The sequence below is a fragment of the Pleurodeles waltl genome, chromosome 4_2, assembly GCF_031143425.1.
Source record: "Pleurodeles waltl isolate 20211129_DDA chromosome 4_2, aPleWal1.hap1.20221129, whole genome shotgun sequence".
NCBI lineage: Eukaryota > Metazoa > Chordata > Amphibia > Caudata > Salamandridae > Pleurodeles > Pleurodeles waltl.
In genome coordinates this window covers 86312896-86335674 of record NC_090443.1, presented here as the reverse complement: position 1 = coordinate 86335674, position 22779 = coordinate 86312896, and the positions used below count along the sequence as shown (strand labels likewise).

The 22779-nt window shown below is 43.0% G+C and overlaps 1 protein-coding gene across 3 annotated transcripts in view; it reads left to right on the top strand.

Moving 5' to 3' along the window:
• The window catches only part of R3HDM2 (R3H domain containing 2), a 1111447-nt gene that overhangs the window by 88464 nt on the left and 1000204 nt on the right, over positions 1 to 22779 (top strand). For all 3 annotated transcript variants that reach the window (XM_069230792.1, XM_069230791.1, XM_069230789.1), the window contains exon 2: positions 18371 to 18441. In XM_069230792.1, the coding sequence (XP_069086893.1) occupies positions 18371 to 18441 (71 nt within the window). The remainder of the gene's footprint in view (positions 1 to 18370; positions 18442 to 22779) is intronic.

Genomic DNA, 22779 nt, shown 5'->3' with positions numbered 1-22779 from the left:
CTCGGAATAGGCAATATTGGACTCATGGTCCTACAAAAAAAAAATTTTTTACCTTTACCCTTTACCAAAACCAGCTCTCTGTTTCTATAAAAGTTACTGTTGATTAATGTTTAGTGGTTCATTCCCCAAAGGTTGGATCATTTGTTTTAGAAGAGATCTAAATCTTACAGCTTTATAAGGGTACACAATGGAAGAAAAGAGTGGTCGGTGTAAAAAAAAAAAAGTAAATTTTACAGCTCTTCCTAGTAAGAAGTGCATGAAGGAAGGTAGGACCTTACAATAGAATGGCTATTCACATATCTGTGAAATATAATTGATCAATATAGTATATTTTTTAGGTCGAGCGTAAGCGTATGATCTCTTGTATACTTTTAAGTATACTTCTTCTGTGGGCTTCCAGCTATTCCATTTGTTAGTTTCAGTGTCATTTAAAATTCTTGCTTGCTAGTGGTCAGTTGCTAGCTTGCCCCTCCTGTGGGAGCAGGGACCAACTGCTGTATAATTAGGCTTTGTCCTCCTTATCTGGTCTGTAGGGGGACTTCCTTTTTTACTTTGTTTCCTCCTCCTGTCCAGAGAAGCTTTCCTTCTCATTTGCAGAGCATTTTTACTCTGAGCTTAGCTGTACACCAAGCTATAAATCAGGCTGTTATCTTGGTCACATTTGGTCTTTTTGGTCTCTTTGCACCCTCTCTAAGCTGCCTGGTTCCCACCCTTCTTTGGCTTGGCTTTACCAAGTGTGCCTGCCTGGAGGATCACTTGTAATTGCTTATTGCCTAGGCACCTGGCTCTACCAGGGCTCCACAATCCTTACAGTACTCACTTCTGCTCCATACTGGGATCCCACTAATAGGTCCATTAGTGCACCTCAGTTCACACACTCTAAGCCCTCAACCGTGTCCATGCCAGAACCCCCACACAAGCTGTCTGCCAGAGCACCTCAGTTCTTGCAGTCAGTAAACGCTGATGCTCCAATACTGGGTCCTTGGGTGCAGCTACATAAGTGCACCTCAGTTAACATGCTCAAAGCCCTCAGCCGTGCCAGTGCCAAAATCCCCATGCATGCTGTCTGTCACAGCACCTTAGTTATGGCAGACAGTACACTCTGCAGCCCCCACATTACACCTCTGCTCACATGCTCCAAGCCCTCTGCCGTACCAGGAACCCCACACATGCTGACTGCAAGAGCACCTCAATTCTTGCAATCAGTACACTCTGCTGCTCCAGTACTGGTATCTTGGGCGCAGCTCCACCAGTGCACCTCTGTTCACACGCTCCAGGCTCTCAGCCGTGCCAGTGCCAGGAACCCTACGCATGCTGATTGCCACAGTACCTCAGTTCTTGCAGTCTGTACATTCCGCTGCTCCAGTACTGGGACCTTGGACACAGCTCAATCAGTGCACCTCTGTTCCCCTTGCATGCTGACTGCCAAAGCACCTCAGTGCTTGCAGTCGGTACACTCTGCTACTCCAGTACTGGAACCTAAGGTGCAGCTCGATCAGTGCACCTCCGTTCACATGCTCCAAGCCTTCAGCTGTGTCAGTGCTAGGAACCCCATGCACGATGACTGCCAGAGCACCTCAGTTCTTGCAGTCCGTACACTCTGCTACACCAGTACTGGGACCTCAGGTGCAGCTCGATCAGTGCACCCCTGTACACATGCTCCAAGCCTTCAGTTGTGTCAGTGCCAGGAACCCCATGCACGCTGACTGCCAGAGCGCACCAGTTCTTGCAGTCAGTACACTCTGCTGCTCCAGTTCTGGGACCTTGGACACCGCTCCATCAGTGCATCTGTGTTCACACACTCCAAGCCCTCAGCTGTGCCAGTGCCAGGAACTGTAGGCATGCTGTCCTTCCCAGAGCTCCTCAGTTCTTGCAGTCAGTACTCTGCTGCTTCAGAACGGGGACCTCTGGCGCAGCTCCATCAGTGCACCTCGGTTCACACGCTCCAAGCCCTCAGCCATGCCAGTGCCAGGAATCCCATGCACGCTGTCTGCCAGCGCACCTCAGTTTTTGCAGTCGGTACACTCTGCTGCTCCAGCACTTGGGCCTCAGGCATAGCACCATCAGTGCACCTCCGTTCGCACACTCCAAGCCCTCAGCTGTGCCAGTGCCAGGAACCCCATGCACGCTGTCTGCCACAGCTCTTCAGATCTTGCAGTCAGTACACTCTGCTATTCCAGTACTGGTATCTTGGGCGCAGCTCCATCACTGCACCTCAGTTCTACCCCTGTGAAGTCACTTCCTTTCCTATACTGTGACCCCGCTCACATACAGTTCCAATACAGCAGTTCAATTCTAATATTTAGTCCCACTGCCAAGCCAGTACTGTACCCAAAAGAGCAAAACACAGGTGAGCCAGTGCACCTCAAGTCTAATATCTAACACCATTATTGATGGGAACCACCACATCTCCGCCAAAATCATCAATTCTAACATTCAGTGCACATTTCTTCTCAGTACTAAGGCCCTTAAGTACTTCTCCCTTCTGTGGTTCAGAGACAATGCCTCTCTCATGCTGGGCCCCACTCGCAGCTTCACCAGGGCACCTCCAGGCTAACACTCAACAACACTGGCACACCAGTAGTAGGATCCACACATAGCTCCATTAACATACCTCACTTTTGACTTTGTGTGCCCATTACTATTCCAGTACTGCAGCCCACATAAACAACTCTGTCAGTGGACCTCAACCCTCACCTGCAGTGCCCCATTATTCCAATACCAGGAATTACAGGGTGCTCCATTTCTCATTCCTCACCCGCTGCCTTTGTTATTCCAGCACAGGGCTGGAACACAGCTCTGTCTGTACCCCAAATCCAGATCTGAACCGCCCCAATATTGCTGTATTGTGGTTCACATACAACTCTGCTAATGCACCTCCTACTATTTTGCACTGCCCCCTGCTGTTCCACACTTCGGAGAGACAAATAAATCTTTACTTGGCAGCCTTCTTTATTTGGGAGGGTCTCTTTCAACTATCTCACTCCATTCTTTCCTTTATTCAGTTTACTCTCAATATTTTCTTTCTCTCCCACTTTTCTCTTTCCAGCTCTTAAAATCCACGTTTGCAGTTTTGCTCCTTCTTTCAACTGTTTATTTCTAATCTTCTCCTTTTTTTTTTATTTCCCTCTTCCTCTTGCTACCTCTTCTTTCAAACTTGCAAAAACCTGGTTATTTCTTTGCTTTTGTTCCTTTTTTTTTTTTCCTTATCAGGTATTCATTCTTTGACTATTTTTTCTATTCCCTTCATTCTTTTTGTCTTTATTTGCTCTTTCCTTTGACTCTGTATGCGTGTCTTCACTTTTTTTTTTTTTTTTTTAATTAAGATCTTCCTTCCTTCCACTGGTGTTCTTCTTATCTTTATCTGTCAATTCACATTTTACTATAAATCCCTCTTTTTCCTCTCTGTATGTTGAAGCCACAAGTTACTTGTCGGGACCTGAAGTGTCAAAGTGGTTTTCCCATTCTGTGTCTGTGGGAAATGCCCTGGCTCTTTCGCTGCTTGTTTCTCTCATCTTCTCTCTTTTTTCTCTAAAGTTTATTTTTCTCTTTCACACTTCTTTCATTATTTTTTCTCTTTATCGTTTGTTCGCTAGCTTCCTTCCCTTTTTTGTGCTCTGTTTCTTCTCTTAGTTAAATGCTGGGCTGCTGGAATTGTATGGCAGGAAAAGATGAAATTATGAGGTAGGGTTGACCAATTTATGTCGCAAGAAAAGTCCAATTATGAATTTACAATGCTAATAGCTCTAACTCAAGAAAATGCGCGACCTATTGCTTTGCAAATGCTTGTTATGTTTTGCTTTCATAATTGCACCATCAGCTGATTGAGTGAGCGATCTGATTTGAAGCACAAAGTGCGCCAAAGCGGTCTTATGCACGGGCAAAGCAAGTAAGAGAAGAAAATAGGTTATGAAAGAAAAGACTGACATTTCTGGGCTACAGGATGCTTTTGTGACTAATTATCTGTTGAAAGGCCAGTAGAAGCCCATTCCAAACCTGGGGTGGGGGGGTGGGGAGCAGAACAGACGAGGTCAAATCCCAAGCAACACCTGAGAAGGATCATGTCCTTGAAGTCCTCATTGAACACCTGTGGGCCCACTCCCATAGAATGCAAGACGTGCCAGACTGAGTGCCTCAAACCGGTTCTGCTGCATGATAGAAAGCTGGTGTGGTGAGCTGCATGCATCAGAGACACGACTGAATGTATGCACTTTAAATAATAGGATTCCTACACTACACCCTCAATATTCCCTTTGTGGTCTACAAATAACCAGTGTTGCCTTAGTCCATTCTAGAGAGACTATAGGGGGCTGCAAGTGTTGGGAGATAAGATATTATCTTTTCCAGTAGTCTCATCTTGTGGAAACACGAGGAGACCTGAGCATTTGCCTTTTCTCTCATAGACTGCTCTGTTTCACCGTGAAAAACAAGTTTTTTTTATCTTGGAGTTCGGAGAAGGACTTTCCATCTTAGTGTACCAAAAAAGTGTTGTTTCACAAGCTGCTCTGGCCTAAGATTAACTCTTCCGTCTGGTCAGCATTAAGCTTCAGCTGATTGCTTATGACCCACGACCAGATGGTAGATCAGCATGAATAAAAAGCATGCTGAACTTCAGAAAGAGCCATCAAGGTGCAGGACTTGCTGGGTATCACCTGCATAAAAGACTAGTCCTGCACTGAAACTTGTAGTATTAGCAGATTAAATCATGTCTAAGTTGAAGAGAATGGGGGAGCAAGAAGAACTTTCTGAAAAGCTATAGGAGCTTTGCATTTGCTTTGAATGTGATGGACGGAGTGCCAGTGACTGATTTTTGTGCTGACTACTGAAGAAGAATATGATAGTCAATTTTCAGGTTAACCTCGAGCTGCTGAAGGACCAAAATACAGTGGTCACAATGGTCCATCTATCAACGATGACCTTCATCTATAAGAAAGGGGCTACCACATCAAGGCTTAACCGTTGATTGTTGAGACCATAACTGTAGTATTGATTCTGAACTTTGGACAGAAGCCGATTTGCCAGAAGTCTAAGATGTTCATTTTCAAGATGATTTGAGAGCCAATATGACACATGCATTGCGTACGTTGATAACAGCTGGCACCAGAGAGGCCACTGGCTGAACACCATGCTTGGGTCCGAACTGTGTTGTTGAGGTGAGTCTTAGTACCTAAATTCAAACGCTGTCAAACCATCCATGAAGAGAACAAGAAGTTAACCTCAGAGGACAAAGCTGGCACTTTCACAGGGACAATTGATTTTACATCACAATCTGTAAAAATTTAATCAAGAGAACCCAGTGAAAGGAACTCACTCTCCACAAAGAAAGAGAGAGTCGTAAAAGACTTTCAGAGCAGAGCGAGTCACATTAAAATAAGGGAGACTGTCTCTAATTGATTTCCTATTTGGATTTTCTTTGAGCAAAGATGATGAGTCTAATGCACAGAGCAGAAGAGTTGACAAAACAGGGGGGGGGGGGGGGCAGATCTCTAACTTATGTAAACAGTACCCTTGCCATGTTTGATAACTGATTGATTTTATTGCAAAAATAAGGCAGATTTTGTTGGTTAGTTTATACCGTCTCGTGACAGATGATAAGCTATTCTTGTTAACTTTTCTTTTCTTCATACTCTTGGGTGAACTTTATTAATTTGCATTCATGATACATAGTGTGTCTTAGTTTCAATCTGATTGCTTTGTTCATATTTCTGTGCCAAAATGGAGATGCTCTTTAGAGCATGCTTTAGCATCATTAGGAGCATTATCCAAGTATGTCAGGTTATTTAACAGTTGCTTAATCACTCCAGCTCGTGGAGTACAACCACCTAATCAGAATGATTGGAGGTTTGTTCCATATTTCTGTGGCTGATGTCCTAAAGTTGTGCATGTGGAGGCTTACATATAATCCTCAAAGACTGAACAGTGCAGAAGTAAGGTGTGGGCATCTGAATTGTGGCTGAAATTGCCCGGAGATTCTCAGTCTGCTTTTTGGGCACTCAGTGCTACTGCAATGCCCATCTCTACCTTCTGATAGAGATGTTTTTTGTAGTGACTGGTTGGACGATGAGACTAGAGGACATTACTGTCTGTTTTTGGGGTGCAGTAGGTGTGATGCAGTTCCATAGCTTTTGTTGCGACTCCAAAAGTCTATTGTGTCTTGCACTGAAGTTACAAAAAAGTGTTTAATTTCTTATAAGTAGAACCTCGTCCAACTTTGCCTAAACTTCCCACCTTTGCTAACTAGCCTGCTTTTCCTTGCTGATGTGGGGGAGCTAAAGCACTCTGATCCTGCATGTACATTTCTGCTCTCTCTCTTATGTACTCTGTTCCTCTCTCTCTCGTCTGTGTGCTTCTACAGCTCTTCCCTCTCGTTAACATTTTGCCTGTGCTTTCTCCCCACCAGCAACATGTTGCTATTTTGCCGGTTTGATTTCCGCCCACCACCGCGTCTCCTTGTTGTATGCTCCGCCCCACCTAATCGACACCCGTGTTGCTTCACCACCCGCTTTTAAACAAAAAAAAATCTTTAGTGTTTTTTTTTTTTCCTATTTAATTACTGATCCAACCCCTATCAGTAACTGGAAAGGAAAAAGTGTCTCTGTAAAAAAGCTTTTTTTTTTTTTTTTTTTTTTTTTTTTTACATTTCTCAGCCTTGATGTGCCACTTGGCTAAAATCATTGGCAAGACCAAAAGGTTTGAAAGGCGAAACCCATTGGCTTTACCAATGCTTGTTATAGAAGTTATTTATATTTTACCATGATTGCCTTCTTTTAACCATCTCCTGCCTCCTCCACCAAAATCCTATCATCACAATTTGCATTGACGTTCGCACACATTTCAGAATGTGCTAATCATTTGGAGCTGAAAATAGACTGGGAAATGCAGACAAGCTGTTGTTGCCAGCCAGAAAAATGCAAATATCGAATGAAAATATGGGAAAAAACGATGAAAAGGTGACAGAACACTTCCTCTGTTAATAAATTAGCTTACGAAATGGCAGAAAGAGGCAATTTAAGTTCTCAGCAAGTATATTTCGTGAAGTCCAATTCAGGAAATCGACTTTTGTCCTGAAGCAGAGGCTATCTTTTCACTGTGCTTGTTTTCTTAGAAGTCCAGATATATCTCCGGTTTTTAAGGTTTCACCGTCAGGCACTCGCTGTCTGTTGTCGAAGACCCGCTGTACACAGCACTTCTACTTACAGTTGACTTTTTTTGTCGATCTTGTTCGTTTTTTATGCGCTGCTTGCTTTATCCATAGGTCTTCGTCATTTTCAGATTTTCCGGAAAAGTCCCACTTTATGATACAATTTGCCTTTCAGTAGAGTATTTATCCACTCCCCTCCTTAAATGTATACAATTTTAAGTGTGTTTTATTGGTAGGGCTCTGTTAAATTTCTCACGGCAATGTAGCCAAATTCTGCAGATTTTGATTTAAATTTGGAAGCAGAACGATTGTACAGTGAACAAGCAAGCACTTTAAGGAGCACGCAGAGCCCCCAACGAGTCAGGGTGCAAGGTGAATGGCGGTTATGGGTTTAACCTTCTTTCGAAAACGAGGTTGGAAGGGGTGCAGCGGTAGTGTGTCGGATACCCGGAGGTGGACGTATGCTGCAGCATTCCCGACTCTTTCCTACGCGGCATTTCTCCGCACCATCCCCCAAATCTTTGATGCATGCTCTATTTATAGCAGCACGCGTTCTCCGTTGCAGCCCTTGCATTATTTATCGGTGTTTAAAGCCGAAAGGAGCAGGACGATCCATTTCTGGCCCTTTTCTGTAGTGGCCGCTCATTGCCTGCCCTCCAGACTCGGGATGCTGCCTGTTGACAGATTGGGTTCATGTCAGTTCGAGGAGGCTGTGCCAACTCTAGGACTCGCTTCTTAATCTCTGAAAGGCATAACATTCTTACATATTTAAGGGCGTTTCAGTGGAATAAAAGAAGTGCGGGAGATTTCCATATCTGGTTTTCCCTTGAATTCGGTATTAAAAGTACTGAAAACGACCATTCTCCTGTGGTGAATGAATGCAGTTTGGCCAGGCTTCACACAATTGCATGCCCAGAATGCCTCGGGCCTCACTTATTTCTGTGCACCCATTAAGCACAATAATTACACCACGAGAAAGAAAGTCCTCGCATGCCCAGGACAGCTTCATTCGCACTATATGTGTACTCGATGCTCCAATGGTTCAGGACTGTGGCCTACGTTTTTGACATTTCCAAAGCGATGTGCAGTACTCCAGGTCTTTGAATAGGCAGGTACGGTCTGGTACGGAGTACCTGCACTTTTTTCATTTGAATGGGAGCGAGAGTACCTGCACTTCTCAGCACTTTTGCATTACATTACAGTGGATGAGTGCCGCCCCTTCTCAGGAACAAACAGGTACTCTAAATAGAGAGTACCTGCACTTATATATTTCAATTTAAGGCACTGCAGTACTCTGCTATTTGGGGCTCCCAAAAGTGTATTCCCACCTACACACTATAAGGTTAGATGATGCTACGTTTTGAATTACTTTCTGGATTCTAGTTTGCTAAAGAGCCGCTGTGCCGTGTAAAGTCTCTCTTGGCGCTAGTCTGAATTCAATCTAGCCAAATGGGACAGTCTTGACCATCTTTCTAAAGTCCAGCATAAATGCAGGGCATCTAACATTCATAGGGAATGTGTTCGTAATGTAGAAGGCCTGGCGCCAAATTATAAATCAGGCACACTGTACACAAAAGAAATGAGCTGTCACCACTGCAGGTGCACAGTTGGACAGTTTTTTGCTTACAGTGTGCAGCTTGTATCAGTGTACAGTGGAGCTGCGGTTTGAAATTGCACCTCCTCCTCTTTACTGAAAGTGAACCCAATCTCTCTTATTGTTAAGGGGGAGGCATGGACCATTCAAATGGGTGCATTGTTTGGCTCACCTACGTCTGGGCAGATGCTTGGGCGCATTCTGGATGGAGAAGCACCTGCTTATTTCCAGGTTGTGGACGAGTACTTGGTGGAGTGAGATGTTCATGAGTTTGAATTGGACTTCAGAGGGTCAGAGGAGAGCTTGAAATCCATATGTAAGATATTCAGTAACAGGCTTGTTGATAATTGATAACAACATTTGTAAGTGAGGCACAATACTTTAAACTGAGCAAGTTGCACATGAATCCAGCGTAAGATCTTCTTGTGCCTGGGACATGATCTTGTCCACTTAGCCCAGTGATTACTCGAACTGCCAAATTTTGAACTCTCAGGAGTCTTATGATGTATTTTTTTAATAGGATATAATAATAAGGCACTGCAGTAGTCCAGTCTGATAGGCTCTTGATAGAAGATGCAAGGTGGTTCTTGGAGTACCTGGCTGGGGAAAAAAAAAAAGTCACTGATAACTGCCCATATCTAACAAGGCAGCTTTGCCTCCTTAGTTATCTGTATATTGCAGACCAAAATACCTACCTTTTTTTCCATCTCGAATTAAGACCTCTGTTTTTGGATCATTTAGTTACAAAAAGTTTGCACTATTCAGGATTTGGTCTTCTGCAGAATAAACTCTTCCTTTACACAGATAGAAATCCGAAAATCGTATGGTACTACAAGCTAGTTCCTCACATTTCTGTGTAGGAGATTTCTCATGCAGATGTTCTGTTGGAGCGCTCTTGTCTTCTGGAGATGTGGGCATTGGGGAATAAATATTTTCAGGAGTAGCCCCATAAGCCAAACCAACCTTTAAGGCACATGCAGATGCAAGCAATGAAGGATTCAGTTAACAGACGAATCTGGGAAAGGCACTTTGAAATAAGAAAGAAAGATGCCCTCGGGTCCTAACGAGCCAAACAAGAGCAATAATGGCAAATATAGAGAGCACAGAGACCTAGAAAGAGAGTTGGCAAATGAATTGACACTAGGATTAGAAATAAAAGGACTTGTTTTAAAAGAAAATTTAAAATGTGCATGCAGTGTTTGGAAACGTTTAGATCCTCAAACGTTATTGTTGTGTATCACGTTACCCTTCTGTAACTTGAACATAGTCTACTTTTCATCATAGTTACAATTAGGTGGTGTCATGCCTATAAGTCGTGCGGGGCAGCTGGGCGTTATGAGGCTGCAGTAAAATGTTGCACCCCATGCTTTTCAGATGCTTCTTACAGACAGCCAGGAAAAGATGAGTCTGCTGGAAAAAGGAGACTATTTGCTGGTGGTTGGAGTTTTTCCCTTTACTTGTGGTCAGCACTGAATAGGCAGCTCATGCTTATGAGGGAATAAATCAGTTCTCAATGCCCCACTACCGTCGCAGGCTGAAGGCTGTAGCGCTAGCTCTGTGGTACGTACGATAGATGCTGATATGATCCGATCAAACGTAGACCAATGCTGCACCTCAAGCAGACCAATCTCAAGTTATTTCAGCAGGCTAGGTAAAGTAAATGTTTTGCACCCCTCCCCTTTACTTTGGCTCCTGTGTGGCTAAACGCCAGTTCTGTGTTTGGAAGGGTGTTACTCACCTGCAGGAAGTGGTATATGTGACCACACGCAATGAAGGCTGAATTAGCATACAGTCCCTTCAAGAAACCGCCATGCCATATAAGCTGGTTATATTGCTTGTTTTTATATTAATGAATTTTTGACTCATTGGTAATGCCATCCACTGTTATGCAGGAAGATTGTTTGTAAATTACACTGTAAGGTATATATGGTCATAAATTTAGAAAATGGGTCAGTCACAGGTCTTAGTCACTGGATAGTTATTTAAGTGTATGTGCCCTGAGACTTGACCCAATTACTGTTGATCATTGCTTATCAGTGTTTGAGCCACTGTTAAATCTGTGCCCCTATTCCTTTTGCGTTCGTCTGCAGACTTCAGCTTACCTAGAATTTGTGGGGGTTGAAGTGTATGGACAAGCTAGTCTCTTAACTGGCATGTTGCTATATACCTCTAACTGCGCTGGTGTCGTTTGCCTACTTGTGAAGTTCCACCTGTATTACGCACCGTTCTGTTTGCTAAACAACAAACCTCGCAGCACTATGTCAAAAATGTATGTCCATGGCCTGGAACGACTCGTACTGCCCAGCCTAGATTGTGGCTTTGGCTATCTTTTTTCTGTGTTACAGACCTCTCTGCATCTTTAAGTTTTCTGTGGTTTCTTAGACTACAGAAACACTAGTTTGACCACTCACTGCCCGATCGCTAAATTTTCTTTTACCTTTACATAATGCAAAATGTACTAATATTGAAAGAGTGATACGTTGTTTACCGTTACAACAGTTGTTTGATTAAAACCTTGAGCAACTTGAGTTCTTCTCCAGCAAACGTTGCTGAGGTTTGCAGACTTTCCTGACCAAAGACACCTTATCGCTCTACTGTTTCACCTTTTGAGGTATACATTTTCAGGTTTGATTTAAGTCTCTAGGTCTTTGGTTCACGCCCAGCATCATTTCTGCTTATTCTCAGATGGGTATATTGATGGGATATGATACCAGTAAATAGATACATAATATTGTTTGTCAACCAAAGAATCGACATGGTACGTGTATTAATGGTGAAGGATATGTTTATTATGCTTAATTCAATATATATATCTATAGATCTTGATGATAAGGTATTTATGTAATGAATGTCCATAGATGTGAAGTGGAGGAAGGTAAAACTGGACTTCTCGTACATACCCAAGTCCATAATATCCTGGCCATCAATATTTTGACTACGATATTTATGGAACACAAAATTGTAATTGGTATTCTGACATACAAGCTCTGATGGATGTAGTAACACCCACTCCCCAAAGCACAATACAGGGAAAATATTGGGGGAGGCCATTGTTAGCGACAATAACAGGATTAAAATGCATCTAGAGCTCATGTTTGTTAGCACAAGTTTAACCCCTGAATACAACAATCAGTAACTGAAAGGTGACCGATTAACATTTGCAACCATCTGTCACTGTGGGCCACTTCTTGTGACCTCATCTGAGCTAGAAATAGCTTTTTTAATTGAAATCTGTAAATTCTACAGCAGATGATGCGCCTGCTCTAAATCCACAATCACAAGGAAAACAGCAGCAATCGCAGACTCTTATGATTCCAATAGCACCTGACTGTGGTTTAGCTTTGTTATTATCGTCTTTGTAGACCACTCAAAACAACACTTTCTAAACCACTTCATGCAATTGAGCCTTGCTTGGGCTTGCCTTTGTAAGTCAAACTAAAGACCATGTTCTGGCTGTTTGCAAACAAATAATGTATTTCAAAGACTGGTGCTATGCTCCTCTCCTCTAGAACTCTGAGATCAAGCCCTTTCCGAGCAGTTAGCTAGACTGGTACAGGCAGGAGCCCATTCCACCTACAAAGACTGGCCACATACCATGGCCATTGCCAACACTTGATTGGGTGATCTGTTATATAACATGCGGTTTTAGATCTCTTCCTCTGACAACTCTAGAATGTACCTATTGTATAACAAATCAGCACCTTGTTAGGAAACAACTGAAATGCAGCAATGTTTGAGGATGTCACTGTGTGTTCTTGTACACGGAGGACCTGGCCTGGCGGTTCGGGCTGGACTTTTTCATTTTGGAACTGTGCTGGGTCCAAACTAAGGGGCATGGTGAGCCAAAGAACAACAGATTGGACAGCTACACGAGCAGTTGACAGTGGTTAGACAAATTGCAAACATTCCTCTCAAAATCTTTTTGTGTGTTTGAGGTTAGTGCCCAAAGTGGCAAGGGTACGCCGAGATGTGGGTCCTGTTCTCACTATGCCACTGGAACTCACTATTCCTAGTGATTAGCCCTAATCATAGCAAAATTGGTCCTATGTTGCTTGTGTTCTGGTTCAGGGAGGTCTGGTGTGGCTGTACAAATTGGACCATTCCAGTTGGAGCAGGGTCAGGATTGATTTGCATAAGTCTGGTTCCAAACTGAGGTAGCATGGTGAGCTACCCCCAGCGATTTCAAGTGGTTAGACAGATTGCAAGTATTCATCCTTTCACCTTTTATATGATTGGTATGAACACAACCTGTTGCTCAGAAACCAAACGATTGAACAGTTAATCTGTGATACCTCTGAGCCCCCCACTGCTGCACTGACTCTGGTAAGAACTGATGTTTAACTGAGTGGTTTACATGTGCTTTGTGTTCCACCTCACTTCGAATTGTCAGGCTCAGTGCCATGCTGGTACTGTAAATAGCCCAGTTCATTCTGTTTGAGCAATCCTGTTAGATATATATTGATCGCCTGTGATCATGTTCATTCTATTCAGAGGAAACCCAGATTCATATTTTCCAGGGTCCCTTTTCTCTATGTTGCTTACTCATACTCTAAAGGGGGTGGAGGGTGGCGAGTTGCTAATTAAGTCACCAGAGCATACACTGTATGGCCAGTTGGGCGTTCAGCAGTGTGATTGCACTTTTGAGTTCGAACAACGAGTTAGGGTGAAGAACACTGAATTTAAATTCAAGGGTGCGAGCTCCACAATTCTTACGGCAGATTAATTATTGCGATCCGTAGAAGTAAGCAGGCCATGCCTTGCAGGGCTGTCTCTCCTCTCTGACTTATGGGCGGCACACCAAGTTAAGTTCATGCTGAACTTCAGATCCGGGACAGGAGACGTCCTGGATACAGTCCCACGTGGTGGCCCTTCTCCCTTGTGGCCCTGCTTGAGATAGCAGTCTTTCTCTGACAAGCAGTATAGACCCCAGGGTTATCCCATGAATCAGCTATTTTTTACAGGTTTCCCGCTCTGTCCCGATATCGGATAGGCCAGTGGCATTTCTTCTCTGATTTATATCTGCCGGTACGAGCGATCGGTGAATATCTGCTCATTAGTTGAGGTGATAGTTAGATGTACCCAGGCCCGGTTCTGGGATTCAGGAGCTGAGATGGCCATGAAGAAGCATGGGTGGGGCCAGGAAGATGAATAGGGTTACCTAGCATTGTATAGGTGTTTGATTGCTCGCTGTGGACATGCAGGGTAGTTTTGTAGTGGGATGAGGAACATACTGTACCTACTGTACAAGTTGTACCAACTAGTTTTATTCTGTATTTCTAAGCCTTTGTACCTATGAGATCTTCTGCCCTCTTTGCGTTGCAGTCCATGCTTTCTAGCTCACCTCATCCTGATTCCTCCCATCACTTCCTCTTCTTTCTGTCCACTTCACCCTCCTCTTTTCCTGCCTCACCCTTTCTCCCCACCTCATCCTCCTTTATCCTTGCCATGCCCTCCTTTCTGTCTGTCTTACCCTCCCTCCTCGCTCTCTCCACCTCACCTTCCACTTGCTGTGTATCAACCTCCTCTTTCTCCACCTCCCCCTTCTGTCTCCACCTCACCATTCTCTCTCCAGCTTACCTTTCTCACTTGGCCACCCCTCCTCCTAATATCTGCCCCATCCACCTCTGTCTTTCCAACCCACCATATTCCCTCTCTTCCTCCATATCATCCCTCTAACACACACCTCTCTGTCCCCCTACCTTCTACCCATCAGCCTCTCCTAACTTTGCTCCACCTTTTCACCTCTCTACCTCACAGTCCTCTCCCTCCAACTCACTGTCTTCTGACAGCATCAGCTTCACTGTTGCTGCACATAGGGGAAAAATTAGAAGGAAGGGAGCTTGATCTGCTACTATACAAGTGCGTGTGACTGTACTTGTGTTGGTGTGATGGTACGCATAATCAGACCGTACACTCCTGCTGCACTGGATGTGTTTTTCCACTGGTAACTCAACATTTGAACAATAACGTCAGCAAAGTCTGTATTATATTAGTCATTCTTATGAGCATGCAGAAGATCTACAAAGATCTGGGCACCATTTGCATTTCAAAGAGATAGTAAGGAGAAGTTCAACTTTTAAAGTTGTGGATAGCGGCTGCCGCTGCACATTTACTCCAAAAAAGTGTGATAACAATTGGAAGGCCACACAAAGTTAGCAACCTAGGGAGAGCCAACCAAATATCGAATGTGTGCCTGTTTCTTCCCTTAGCTACCCACTGAGTAGAGCTTCTGAGGTTGAGGACTGGACTTCTCACTGAATGGCTATGTTATCAAAGATTATTTGGTTGCCAGTTTCTTGAGCGCAATGTATGTTAAGGGGAAGAAGGAGAAATTACAGCTAATACGATTGCCTCAAATCTGAACTGTTTCTCCTAAATTGTGACCTGCAAGTTTCTGCCTCCTCCATGTTCCCTTTCTCTTTCCCGCTAATCTCACTACCCTCTCCTTCTCAATCACTCTCCCCGTGTGTCCCTTTTGTTCTAACAATCTCCTCCAGTCTCTTAATCCTCCATCTCTGGTCCCTCCCCCACCACATATCATTTACTCATCACCCTTCTTTCTGACCACATTTCTTTCTGATCATACTCATCCTTCAACAGTGTCATCCTTTGCCTTCACTCTTCCCTACTGCTCACTCTCTACTCACCTCTCATTGCTCCCCTCTCGGTAAATGCCTACCCACTGCCGAATTCCCATCAAACACTTTGCTTATTTTTCTCCTGCTCCGTCTTGCCCCACTTCATCACCCTACTTCATCAGACACCTCTTTCATCCTCCTTCACCTCTCATAGCATCTTTATCACCTTCTCTTCTGTAATCAACCCTGCCGGTGCTAAATTTATCAAAAGATAAGTCCCTTATCCCAAGCTATTCCTCAAGAGGCCACTGCAGCTTGCATCACATACAGGTCCTTCCAAAGCTGCCAAATATCAAAGCTAATGTTTCCCACTTACCATCACACTGCTACAAATGTGACAAAAGGTATAGGAATAGCCTGTGCACACTAGTGTTATTATTACATATATGAGATTGTTAAACAGTCAGCTCCTGTGCTCTTTTAAGAAAATAGACTGACGGCGCTGCCACATGGTGGGCTGCATAATTAAATGCCAATGCCAAGCACTGGCAAACACCAGTACAAATAAAGCATTCTTCTCTGTTGTGATCACTTTTTTATTTTCCCTTCTACTTACTCTTTTCTTTTTATGTCACCCAGCTCTTCCTTTGCCACTCTTTTGTCTTCTGTACTACCTTTCCCTTACTCATCTTTTCTATCTTCTGGCTCTCCTCTAATCAACCCTTCACCCTTCTTTCATCTCTGTGCCCCTTCATCTTTCAGATTCTACAATATTTGATCATGCTCTCGTTCCTTTAGCATCACAGCTATGAAAACTGTGGCCCTGTGTTTTTCAAAACTTTTAATGAAAAAACACGGTCACGTCCAGAGCTGCTAGTTACTCAACAGCTAATAACAGTGATTCCCAACCTTTTGACTTCTGTGAACCCCTACTTTATCATTACTGGAACTCTGGGACCCCCACTGAAACATTATTGTAATCGGGGGACCCCCCCCACTGAGTCCTTATTGAAAGCTGTGGACCTAATCTGTAAACATTTTAAAAATTTCTAAGCAGTCACGGACCCCCAGGGGTCCCCGGACCACAGTTTGGCTGATAACATTTAGAGATCTAAGTGAGGATTGCACTCTATCTTTCAAAATGCCCCAAAACATCACTATTATGTGAAGCCCAAATAACTGTTTGAGTTAAGGGGCACCTGATCGCACAGATTTCTTTTATTGTTGAGTTGATATAAAAGTTACTTACAGTGCCTACTTTCCCACTTTGGGGTCGGAAATAAAAGGCTGAGTAGCAAAATGTCAACTTGCGAAGCCACAGATTGTAGAGCATCTCAGTAGCCAAGTGCATTAGTCCACTAAAGTATTTTATCAGTTTAGGATCTGATACAGCAGTGATACGATGCATTTCTTGCCACTGATACAGCCAAAAGAGAATGTTTTGGGAGTGAATAAATGCAGAGTCATTGGGGCCCCAAAATGCGTTATCTGTGTCTTAAGTTTCTTTTGATATTATCAGCCCAGGGATGTTGGGAGTAAGCAGGACAACAGCAGCACACGTTTACAGTCCTGCCACAAGAGAGCCACCACTTCTGTTCGAAGTCAGAGAAGCCTGACTAAGGACTTTTCACAACAGGAAAATCAAAACGTGTGACATTAGCAGCCTTTTTTAAAAAAAATATACACTGAAGGTTAAGCATCACAATCGAGATGGTGGCTGTTATCATGCATATGTAAATAGCAGGTGTCACATGCTCCCTTGCTGTTCAAGTAGCCCAGGACATTGGTGCTATTCAATTCTTCATGAAAGCTAAACAATTAAACTTAGAAAGTGAGGCTACATGCTCCCAGGTGACTCATTGAGAAAAAGGAAAAATGCTGTTTTTATGGGCGAGCACAAAGTGCTCCGTCCATTCTGTAATCTCTTTGGGCTTCAAACCACGCCCATGTAACGTCAGTCACTTACATTGGTTCGTGGGCTTGCCTTTTCAAATCTGCTTGCTTTCATTTGTGAAAGGCATGCATACGTCATGCCTTTTCCGGTGTTTAACCCGCCTACACAGCACCGGTAAACTACTAAAAATATGCGAGGCTTGATGTTTTCAGCCTGGGGTCCGGACTACTTTATCTGTTTATTTTCCACGCAGCGTGATCGCGCTGCATTTTACATAGCGCGATCGCGCTGCGTTTGTTTTCTTTACAACGCTAATAGCTCTAACTCGAGCAAAAGCGAGACCCGTTGCATTGAAAATGCTAGTTCTAATTGTAATAGGCCTTGTGTGGGCCATGGGGCCACCTTGGGAGGGCATTGCCCACCTGGCCCACACTCTAGAACCGGGCCTGGATGTACCTTTCTTTGTGTTACATAGTAATGTTGAGTAGAGAGATTTCTGACAATGCTAAGAGCACGCTGCATCTCTTCAAAATCTACACTCTGACCTCCCAGTACTGAGCCACTTGGCTTCAAATACAGCCGCACATTCGTTAGGAATCTCTCAGTTGTAGGTTCCAACTCCTTTTTAGAGGCAGGCAAAAGTACATCCAAGACACTTGTGCCGAAGCTCGCCTATGTATACACGTTAATCTTTGTAATTTTTAATCTTTGTAAAATGAAAACAGCGCAGTACACTGCTGCGAATACCTGTGCCTTTTGAATTCCATGATAATATAATTTCGTATTTCTATATGCTGTTAATTTTTCAAAGCACTCCGATTTGGTACAAACTGGGACAGTAAAAACTCACAAATATGTAATCTGCTCGGACAGATGTCTTTTACTGTAAATTCCGGGTGTTTATCCCAGATGATCTCGTCAGGGTATGAGCAGTAACTTAAACGAGTCTTGAATACATCATCGGGACTGGTGCCAATCTGTGATACTATTTAAACTATTTGGTCCCATGTAGTTTAGTTCATTTGCATTTCCTAGTCATTCACAAACTCCAGGACCTTTCTGTTTTGAATGTTAAATCTATAATTTAGATAATGGCAGTTTTCTTCTGCCTCTTCAATTCCTGTTTCAGTACAAATTCTGTTTTTAATTGTTCTCTTCTCCAGATCTCCGTGCTCTTGGACGAGACGGGCTCCAGAGCCTGCGCTTGGAGCAGCCTCGCTGCTGCCTCCAGAAGGTACGTGGCTCATTCTGTTTTACGTCGTAAGTGTTTTGCGGGCTTGTCCCCTGTCTGGAAAGTGTTGTAGGACGTGCCCTTTGGGTGTCTTGTGTAGTTTAGCCATGCGTGCAACATTTACAAACTGATTACAGATGGGCATAAATGTTTCATACCTTGTGCCATCTGCCCAGATTTATTCTGAATTGAAAACGTGGCTTAATTTCATGGTGCTGAGTAGAATAATTAATTGTTCTAGGAGATCCTTCCGAACGATTATTTTGGGCATGTTTCCCTAGCCATGTCCCATGATGTTACTCAGTTTGGTGCTGGGTTCCTGTGGTGTGGTGACGTTGAAACCAGTTGTGCGCAAATTGCAACTAAGTATGATGATGTTCACTCACTGACTCTCATTGCCACTATTAACACTGGAAGTCTGGCCACTGGGCTAGGAAAACTGGTAGCTAACTGACTACAATAATCGACTTTTCTAACTGTTGTGATAGTATTGCTATGTTCAAGTTTTTCAGCCATGTTTTATTTGCTCAGGGTCAACATATTTGGGTTTTCTATCCACAAGAAGTATAGCTATGAAAACAGGTGTTCCACAAGAGAATATCAGTAGATGGATGCATGTGTCTCAAGATAAAATGAGAAAGAATATCCTTGACATTATCAAAGGGTTCAGTCTTGCTCTAGAAATGCGTGACTATGCTCTATCACAGTCCCATGCTCAATCACAGTCCCAGGCTCACACTATTAAGCCAGAAGGGCTGGTACTCCATCAAGCATTGTTATTATACCTGTCCTTTATTAAAAGATTGGATTATGATTTTACCAGTCACCTGCCACTAATCAAGCAAATCCCAGGCCCACCTATGCTACATATGTTCAAGAGATTAGAGAAAAAAGAGAAACCACCGCTTCTGTCTGACAAATCCATATTCTGGACCTGGAGGGCTTCAGTATTGTGGACTGAGGTAAAAAATGGAGCCATGTCTTCTAACGTAATGTGCTTTGTAGATAATCTTTCTTCATTTTGACAATTCACAAATTAGGTGCATTAGTCTGTAATCCAGTCTGTAATAACCCTAAACTGAATACAAGGCGGTTGGAGACCAAATGGATAAAGATGATGAACTAAGATGATAAAAGCAGTTGCAGGGAAGCTGTTGCCACAAGACTACGTTTGAGACAAAAAAACATTTTGTGGCAGTTTTCAAATCTTGAACTATTTAAGTCTGTGAACGATTTGATTTCCTTATGTTAGAATAACAAATACTCCACATCCAGAGCCGTGCATCAAGCCTGTGAAAAGTTTATTTTTTGGGGGAAGAAAATACAATCTTGTAGTAGAGCTAATATGGCCGCCACCTAATACAACACCATCAGTTTAAAAGTTAGACCCCCTGCCACAGTCAGATTGTTGAGAATTCCAATAAAGATTATATGGTTAAAACTATAGCTCATGCTTCTCATTTGTGCGTCACAACCAAAACATCCAGCTCCTCATTGTCTTCCACCTATAAAGCATAACGGAGGGTTTGACTTCTCTAAAGCTTTCCTCTTTTTGATAGGCACAGTTTTTTTTTTTTTTTTTTTTTAATCCTGAAGGGTGCATGTTTTTATTTGCCTTTTTACTTTCTCTTTGGTGTTCTTATTGTCTTAAGCTGTGTTATCGTCAAAATTTGGGGTTCAATGCATCCCTTATTTAAAGCAGTTCTCAACTGCTGACCCTCACAAGGATGTCATGTTTGTGGGGACAGAGAGCTGTTGTGTTCAGTGTGCTCATTTTAATCTGAGGTCATGGAAGTGGGTCTCCTCCCTATGTTCAATAATGGGAACTCAATTTAAGGGACCTGTACTGGACTTTGTCACAGGATAGAAGCTGTTGCAGCTAGGATTCAATACTGTTCATAGTTACTGAACCGGCAAAACCTGTAGAAAGCACGAACAAGGTTATCTTCCACAATCTTGGGCCTTCCCCCAGTTCAGGAGATATCAGCTTTGAATGTACTGATATGTGAATACTTTGCAAAGAGAAAGTACCAAGCTGCAAGACTTTAGGTCTAGTGGTAGCAGATTATCTGTTTTTAGGTTGATGCCTACTAGACAGCACAGTTGTCCGGTTGTTGCGGGTATTCTGAAACTTTCCCTAGGAATGCATTCTGCCCTTTGCTTATCATTGGCTTTATGGTATGTAACTTGCATTTGTTTGATTTCTATTTGCTGGTTGTATTTGTTTTAGGCTGTCCAGCAAGTATGTGTCCCTTCTGTGGAGTATAGCCTGTTTACCACCTCTCTGATGAATTGCACAGTCACTCCAGATATGCTTAAAAAAATAATAATAATAAAATGAAACAGGAGAAACTGAGCGTTCAGTCCTTGAGGACAAACGGGTCAACACTTTTAGTGAGCCTTTCAACAGCATATGTGTGGCAGCGGCATGGATATATATATATATATATATTTTATCTTTACCAAGCACTAGTGTGTGGAAGTTTAACTGAATAGTGAAGCACAGGTGGAACAGAAGGCATTTAAATACCAGTGGTAGCTCAAAATAATTTCAACCCGACCTCCCTATAGGGGAAGCGTACCACTACCAAATCAATACATAGCAAGTGAATCCAGAAATACAAATCATGCTGCAGTATGCAATAGTTGTAGGAGTAATTTTGTAGTTTGAATAATTTTCTAGACTCGCAGGCTCCCGCCCTATCACCACCCCAGAAATGGGGTGTTTTAATATAAAGGAATTGAGGAACGTGAAGACTGAGGAAAAACAGCAAGCCAAAGAAAAGTAATTCACCAAGAGGGAAAAAAGAATCTGAAAATGACAATCATGCACAAGGCCTTTCTGGGTGTAAATCTGATGTCTTAAAGGGGAAGGACAAACCTCTAAATGGTGATCTGACTCCCAGGAAAGAAAGAAAAGGGAAAAACAAAGGGTCTACTGAGAATTCCAGCCTCAACCACTAGATGGCAGAGGAATGCACAGCATGTGAATCCAGAAAATTCTTCAAGCCACAAAACTCCTACATATAGGTAGCCTTTTCGTTTCTTTTCAATGGATTTTCTCTAATATCTATAAACAGTAGAATATTTCTGCATGCATATGGGATCTACAGAAAGCTTGATATAGGATAGATTTATTTTTTTAAAGTTGACATAAGAATTAATCTTATGCCGCACTAACAAGAGTCTAAGCAGGCTAACTATTATAATACATTTTTCTTAATAATTAATCAGTCATATGTACTAACACACCAGTCTTTAACAGTGGCTCCCATACTGTTCTCAGTTTCTTCATTTTAGCATGCCCTATGTTTCTGGATATTGCTAACTCAAATTCATAATGAAAGCATAATAGTTCCACCATTGCCCTACGTGTAGTGCATGCTGACTAATCTATTCTTTCACTATATATAAATGGGCAACAATAATTATAACATGCATACAATATACATCCTGGACAGCAAGCTCACCATGAAAAAATCCTGGACAGCAAGCTCAAAATGAAAAACCAGTTCAGCGCATTCCCTTTTGCTTGCTTCCTCTTCCTTTGCATGCTCCCTAAGATCTTCAGATGGCTCCCCATCAACACCAGGCAAACCACTACTCAAGTCCTAGTCACGAGCTGGGTGGACCATGGCAACACACAATGTAGGAATCACCACACTCCTCCTGAAGAGACTACAGACCAGACAGAATTTAGCATCCATACTCACCTTCCCAAACTGACCCTCCCGACCCACCTCAAGAAGTTCTACTGGCTCCCCATTCAGAAGAGATGTCAATTAAAGATGGTGATCCACACCTGCAAGGCCCTTCACAATCAAGGACCAGCATACATCAACCACAACCTGAACATTTACCGACCATCCAGACACCTGCGCTCTGCTTCCCCCTTATGCCCCCCCCCCCCTCTGCATCTTCTGAAGCAACAGTGGAGGACACACTTTCTCCTACCTCACAGCGAAATCCCAGTGCGAACGCTCTTCACCTACAGACCTCATCCTTGCTTCTGAAATGTAGGAAAGGACTCAAGACCTGGATTTTCAATTGAACCTCTTAGCAGCTATATTCTCAGTGCCTGTATACCCTTGCAGGTGATTAGCTGTGCTCTATAAATCCTGTTCGATTGTTTGCTTCAATGAGTTAGTATCATGCTTGGCACAGATAACAGTATTTCTGAGTTACATCGCAATCATCTGATTCTGTTCCATCGAAATCTGATCCTGCTTAAGTATACTGTTTAATCGTTCCATTATGTTGGACGAAAATTCATAGAGTTTACTGCAGCTTGTGACCATGTGCACTTTGTCTGTGTGCATTTGACATTCTGCAATGTGAGCT